At 43.3% G+C, this 7559-nt stretch overlaps 1 protein-coding gene across 1 annotated transcript; it reads right to left on the reverse strand.

Moving 5' to 3' along the window:
- Window positions 1-4847: 4847 nt before the first annotated feature.
- LOC112261280 (U6 snRNA-associated Sm-like protein LSm6) lies at window positions 4848-6806 on the reverse strand. Its single transcript, XM_024436536.2, has 4 exons — window positions 6720-6806; window positions 6178-6279; window positions 5626-5739; window positions 4848-5047 (listed from the first exon to the last, which is right to left on the reverse strand). Exons 2-4 carry the CDS (start codon window positions 6269-6271, stop codon window positions 5013-5015), a joined length of 243 nt encoding a protein of 80 aa, XP_024292304.1. The 5' UTR covers window positions 6272-6279; window positions 6720-6806; the 3' UTR covers window positions 4848-5012.
- Between the last annotated feature and the right edge of the window lie 753 nt (window positions 6807-7559).

Genomic DNA, 7559 nt, shown 5'->3' on the forward strand with positions numbered 1-7559 from the left:
CCTAAACCTAGGCATGGTGTCTGACTTTAACCCTAACCCTACACATGGTGTCTGACTCTAACCCTACACATGGTGTCTGACTCTAACCCTATACATGGTGTCTGACTCTAACCCTAACCCTACACATGGTGTCTGACTCTAACCCTACACATGGTGTCTGACTCTAACCCTACACATGGTGTCTGACTAACCCTAACCCTAGACATGGTGTCTGACTCTAACCCTAACCCTACACATGGTGTCTGACTCTAACCCTACACATGGTGTCTGACTCTAACCCTACACATGGTGTCTGACTCTAACCCTAACCCTACACATGGTGTCTGACTCTAACCCTACACATGGTGTCTGACTCTAACCCTACACATGGTGTCTGACCCTAACCCTACACATGGTGTCTGACCCTAACCCTAACCCTACACCCTAACCCTACACATGGTGTCTGACTAACCCTAACCCTACACATGGTGTCTGACCCTAACCCTACACATGGTGTCTGACTCTAACCCTACACATGGTGTCTGACCCTAACCCTACACATGGTGTCTGACTCTAACCCTACACATGGTATCTGACTCTAACCCTACACATGGTGTCTGACTCTAACCCTACACATGGTGTCTGACCCTAACCCTACACAACCCCCTACACATGGTGTCTGACTCTAACCCTAACCCTACACATGGTGTCTGACCCTAACCCTACACAACCCTAACCCTACACATGGTGTCTGACCCTAACCCTACACATGGTGTCTGACTCTAACCCTACACATGGTATCTGACTCTAACCCTACACATGGTGTCTGACTCTAACCCTACACATGGTGTCTGACCCTAACCCTACACATGGTGTCTGACCCTAACCCTACACATGGTGTCTGACTCTAACCCTAACCCTACACATGGTGTCTGACCCTAACCCTACACATGGTATCTGACTCTAACCCTACACATGGTGTCTGACTCTAACCCTACACATGGTGTCTGACCCTAACCCTACACATGGTGTCTGACTCTAACCCTACACATGGTGTCTGACCCTAACCCTACACATGGTGTCTGACTCTAACCCTACACATGGTGTCTGACCCTAACCCTACACATGGAGTCTGACTCTAACCCTAACCCTACACATGGTGTCTGACTCTAACCCTAACCCTACACATGGTGTCTGACTCTAACCCTACACATGGTGTCTGACCCTAACCCTACACATGGTGTCTGACTCTAACCCTACACATGGTGTCTGACTCTAACCCTAACCCTTACACATGGTATCTGACTCTAACCCTACACATGGTGTCTGACTCTAACCCTAACCCTACACATGGTGTCTGACTCTAACCCTAACCCTACACATGGTATCTGACTCTAACCCTACACATGGTGTCTGACTCTAACCCTACACATGGTGTCTGACTCTAAACCTACACATGGCCCAATGGTGTCTGATTCTCACCAGCAGGGCAGTGGGCTACATATGTGTTTCCCAGATGGTGGGTCACAACTCAAGACATAGGCTTTGTTTACCGTTTGGCTCATAGCACAACACAATTTGATTACTACCATATATGGACTAACAGTGGTCTGTGCACTGTAGGCTCTTTAGGGTTAACAACAGTGGGAGCATGTATGTCAGTGTAGTGCATTGTGGGTATATGCCCCATGGCCTTCTTCCGAAAGGTACCTTCTCTCCTCACCCTCCTCACCCTGCTTAGACCAGCTTCACATTGTTGCCATTTGGGGCCAAGATAAATCACAGCACCCCTGCCCTGGGGCTTGGAATAGCTCATTTCAGATAAGAAGGTCAGAGGTCACATTCCTGACCAAGGTCGACTGTGTGTATGGCTATGCTAGCTGCCGGGCTAAATTAACAGGTTTGGGGTGGCGGGATGGCGGGTCCAGGGTCTTGGCCTCCGACTCAATCAGAATCAAAACACTACTGGAACTTGAGTTTGGTGTTCTGAAGTACTTGAGTTTGGTGTCTGCTTTTGGAGTGGACTTTCTCATGTAATAAATATTAAGGTTTAACATTGTGTGGTGAAAATGTGTATTGCTAACACACTATTGCATTCTAAACCACCATTAATGTGTCAAACATTTACGTGAACTATTTGATTTTATAAAGAAACAGCATGTTGGGAAGAGCATGGCCTTCAGCAAGTATGGTTGACCAACACTAACACACTTTAAACAGCCTGTATAATGACTGCATTTTCCCTGAACTTGGAAACTGGATCTGAGGTGTTTGTTCCAGTGTAACCATTAACCTCTGACCCCTGACCCTGGAGTGGAATGGGAGACGAGAGAGAGGCCCCGTGCGGGAGGTGGTCATCATTTGCACATGACAGGCAGGCAGTTAGGGGTTAAGACTAGGGAGGGGGGGGGTATAGTGGTTAAAGACAGGTCAAGTTCACACAGGGCCCAGATCCCGGGGGTGGGTATAGTGGTTAAAGACAGGTCAAGTTCACACAGGACAAAGCCCAGATCCCTTTCCCATGCCTTAGGTTTGAATATATATGTTTATACACACACACACATTCTCACCTTGATGGTGTTGTGTGCAGTATTTAAATCATACATTGTCATTTTTACGACATCAACAAAATAAAACAGGCCTCCAATTCAGACATCCAGGAATGTTGCAAACAAAAACATGAACAACACATGAAATGTGAAAAGTCACTAACACCTCCTTCCCAATTTGAGGACAGGTATCCAGGCAGCATAACCTGAACAAAGCGATACCAGGTTATCCTTATAGGTTTCTATGGTTGTCCTCGTCTATTTGATCCTGACGATAGACAGTGCTGCAGTGTGATCAGTCAGGGTCATGCTATCGCCCTGTCTCTTTCTCTCTCATGTAGTTATAGGCTTTGGCAGCTGGTGGTGCTGTAAGACTTTGAGTCCTCTAATGGCTCCTCAGTAACAAGGTTAGTGTGATAGAGAGAGTGACAGAGAAAGAGTGTGACAGAGAGAGAGAGCGAGAGTGTGTGACAGTGTGACAGAGAGAGTGTGTGTGTGTTCACCGCTGCAGCACCCTTTGATAGGCAAGGTGGAGAGAATAGGTGTGTTTGATACAAAACCCCAATGCAGACCCACACTGAGAGAGGACTGACATGTTTTCAATCAACTCTTTATTCTAGGGGTTACAAAGGGAAATGTGCAGTTGCAAAAGTAGACTGCCTGAAACCAATACATGTACATATATACTCCCAGACACACACTGCTAGACATACACTGCGTTAGGGCAGCGTACTCGGGAGTGTGTGTCTGAACAGTCCGGGCCAATAGCAGTACAATAGCATGAGGTCTGCCACCAGGTCATTACTGTGAACAGGATTAATTGGGCTTCCTGCGAGGCCGCACAGCCAGCAGCTCCGTTATGATTCCACTAGGTAAATATTTGCCTGCGCTAACCTCGCTAGCGGCCATAATGATTCTACGCGTGTCTGTGTCAATGTGTGTGTGTGTGTGTCTGTGTGCTCTGCAGCGAGCCCCCGTCTCTCCCCTCTCACTCGCGGCTCGGCGGAGAGAGTTTGATCAATAACGCGTCCTTCATCCTGAAGTCAGACCTGACCTTGGCAGCCTTTTGTCTCCTAGCAGAGGCCAGAGTGGCATGTATAGGGTGGAAAACAAGGCCCTGCAAAGTCTCCCTCCCCCCAAACCACCACAAGCAGTTGAATCCTAATGAATCATATATTCATCACGTTCTACTCAGCATAATGAACTGACGTCACGTTTGGTTTGAACACATTGGCTAAACTACTAGTACAGATGACCTAAATGGGTTAAACATCCACATCTTTCCACACGTTATGCATGGTGTTTCAGGAGGTAGGCAGCAGGAATCAACTGAGGGGAGGGTAACGAGACAACTCATTGAGAACAAAAGCATCTATCCATCTTGTAGTTATGAGGGGTTCATGTGTTTGAGGAGTAAAGAAACCTGTGTGTGAGTGTGCTGAAAGAGAGATACTTTGTGTGCGGGTCGTGAGAAATCCAATCACCTGCCACACTAGACAGAACACCAACAGGCTGTATCACATTCAGTAATCACACCTCCCATTAACCATCTATCCACTACCAGAGGCAAACGGGTAGCTACTATGACAAATCTGTTTACATGTTAATAGAATCTGACATAGCCTTCAGGAGGGACCATTTGTGAACAGGCATCACTGTTTTGTTTCTCCATAATGGCTGGTTTTGATTGGTAATTGAGAAAATGCCAGAAGTCAATTGGCCATGCTCAGACTCCACCCACACATTAAACCAATCATGATTATGACTTATAATACACCGTATAGACTGATAGTGATGAATGCAGCCCTTCAGGTCAGTGTATCCTGTATAATCTGTCTGATAACACTGAAGGAGAATGAGACATAAGTTATATTGTGAATGAATGCCTTGCCGTATCATGTGCCCAGTGCTTTATATGGTCTCCATGTTATTGGAAGCTGGCAGGGCTCAAGAGGACACAGTGAATTAATTACGAGATTGAAGCTGAAATACACTCCATCAGTATGGCTTTAAGCTTCGTCATCATATAGGACTGACTGGAGAATATTATCTAGAAGAATCACTGCTCATGTTCAACCAGCCTCCACAGGTCAGGTTGGAAAGTCTATATTCCTTATATATTTTCATTATATAAAATGAAAATACTTCAAAACTCAAGTAGGGGAGTATACAGATGTACTATATACTGATACTTCAATATATAAGTATACAATATATGGGCATAATCTTTTACAATTATGTTAGTGTCATCATTAGACAAAAGAAAGGCAAGCTTTTGCTCTAAATTTAGGTGGGGAAAAACAGACTCTAGGAACAAAATTAAACTTCCAAAAACATGTATTGGATTGTTCTCCTTTTTACAAAAAAATAAACACTCCAGCTCAGAGACATTAAACAATACGAAAAACAATGTTCTCATATAACATAATCAACTGGAACAACATCCGGGATAAGAAAAAAGAAAAAAGGGACAAATCCTCTGCATCACATCTTCCTCTTCTGGGTGCTGATGTATAACACTAAGGAAGGAAATAGGAAATAATTAGTACAGACAAGAAAGGTGAAAACTTAAAATGGCATGTAGATACAAAACCAGATAATATTATACCAGATATCACGCTGACTTCTGTAACTACCAACAGGGTGAAGCGCGAGGCTATACTTCTCTGCTGTTGTCACCACCCATGAAGATACTCCGATTTTTTGCGAGTGCAAGATCTTGTATCGTGCTCATCTTGCAATATCTACGGTACATCCTGCTGTCTGTGGCAACGTCATATATCGGAAAGTCTCAGTTAATTACGAGTCATATCTGCCGTGTTCACGTGCTAGTCGGAACTAGGAAACTGACATTTCCGACTTGTTAACTGGTTGAAGTTATACACATGCCGCGTTCAACCAGTTAGCAAGTCGGAAATTTCAGTTTCATAGTTCCGACTAGCATGTGAAAAGGGCAATCATCAAAAATAAGTAATTACTAAAATAAATGGGAAGGAGTAATACACTATTCTCCATAGCTATTCAATATCATGTTGACTTCTACACAAGTGCCACCAAGTAGTTAGAAAAAGCAAGTGTCTGGTTCTGGAGCTCTTACCATTGTTTCCTCTCAGGAAGGCATCACCATACTTGTTCTTCAGCTGGCCATTGACATACTCCTCTGTCTGCTCCACTGCAATGTTCATATAGCCATCCAGACAGGCTAGGACACCTATAGAAAAGGCACAAACTAATGTCAAGGGCACAGACAGGCACAGTCTATGGGCAATGCATCTTTAAACATCAGATCAGGCATAGAAGTCAAATGCATTCTGTGTGGAGTAAGGATAGCACCAATAGTACTGTAACACAAACAAACATTTGCTGCTACTCTTATTATCGATCCTGATGCCTAGTCACTTTACCGCCTTCATGTACATATCTACCTCAAACCTCTGCATTGTTCTGGTACTCTCTGCATAGTGTTATTCTTGTATTATTTCATTCTGCATTGTTGGGAAGGGCTCCTAAGCAAGAGTTTCACAGTAAAGTCTACACCAATTGTATTTGGCGCATGTGACAAATAAAATGCAGTTCTTGGTTAACAGGCAGTCTAGAAATATCACATACTGGCCAACTAGGTGATGACTTATAGAAGGTGCAGTGTTACCTCTGTAATCCACGCCAGAGTTGAGCTTGACCACAACTGGTCTGCCAATGATCTGCTTCAGAAAGTCACTGGGGGTCTGCTTTCTGAGACTCATGATTCTGTCTGGAAGAGGGACATAGAGGAACAATAACTATGTATCATTTTGTATGATTCAAAATGCATAGGAAACGTTGCATCAGATCTGTATCCTACTAACATGGAGAAGATGCTAAATAGCTGTATTAGCAGGATGCACATTATGAAAACTGCATACTTGCCAATGTAGGAGGCTAAATAGCTTGCTAATGAACAGGTAGCTAGCTAGTTAGCTTATCAGCAAAACACAGAAATGACTGCGCTAGCTGGGCTAATGTGGCTAACAGGCCTAGCTATAAGTTAGCCTGCTGAAAAGCCACATTGAATCAGTCTTCATGGACAAAACGGCATATGCTAGTAGCATAACATTTCACGGTACTGAAAATAGAATTACGTATCGAATCGAACTTAACTATGTTAGGCATCTACCGAATTAGCATTAGCTTGTTAGCAATCTAGCTACCCACCTGTACTTCACGTTCGTAGCTAGAATAATTTCTGTTGTGTTTTGGCTGTGAGAACAGCAGCCAATCAGCTACTTTTACCGAGCTCTGGTGTACGGTATCCAATAAAGGACAAATATCTATCTTCAAAACCACGTTTTGGATTACTCACTATTCTTGAGGGTATCATATTTAAAATATTTTTTGAAAACTCTCATCAAGCAATTAAATGAATAGGTGGATATTTTATTGTATGAGTGAGATAAGGTGAAAGCTTTTATTAATTTGCATGCATTAAACAGTCTACTAGGCCTTCTGTCTAATCTGCATATCAGAATAAATTATTTCGAAATACAGGTTTAAAGTTTTTTTACTGTCATTTGAACCACTTCATGGAGACAGCACTATTATGTAGATACATTATATATAGTTTAAATACCTGTATTTCCATTGCATTACCTTGTAATGCTATGCCCCGTGATAATGACCGTCTGACATGCAGGGCATTATGCTTTCATTGCCACTTATAGCCACTTCATTAAAAATGCATGAGCATAGTAGCTGCAACCACTAACCACTATTTGATTCATACACATCCATTTTATCTCACCATCACCAATAGAATAATGCTCATCATAGGATGGTGCAATACACTCAGAATTGCTCTATTGGAAGTGGAGGATTCCCATTCTGTTGATAATGTTTTCAGATCCCTGTGATTTTTTTCCTGTATAACGTACATTATCACTCACGAAGATAAAGTATGTCATCTGATAACCCAGAGATGCTGGGGTGTGAGTCGTGACCCCAAAACCACACAGGTTTGGAGGTATATGAGAAATGAGTTTGTGAAAGAAGAAGAAG

Source organism: Oncorhynchus tshawytscha, linkage group LG34, assembly GCF_018296145.1.
Source record: "Oncorhynchus tshawytscha isolate Ot180627B linkage group LG34, Otsh_v2.0, whole genome shotgun sequence".
Taxonomy (NCBI): Eukaryota; Metazoa; Chordata; class Actinopteri; order Salmoniformes; family Salmonidae; genus Oncorhynchus; species Oncorhynchus tshawytscha.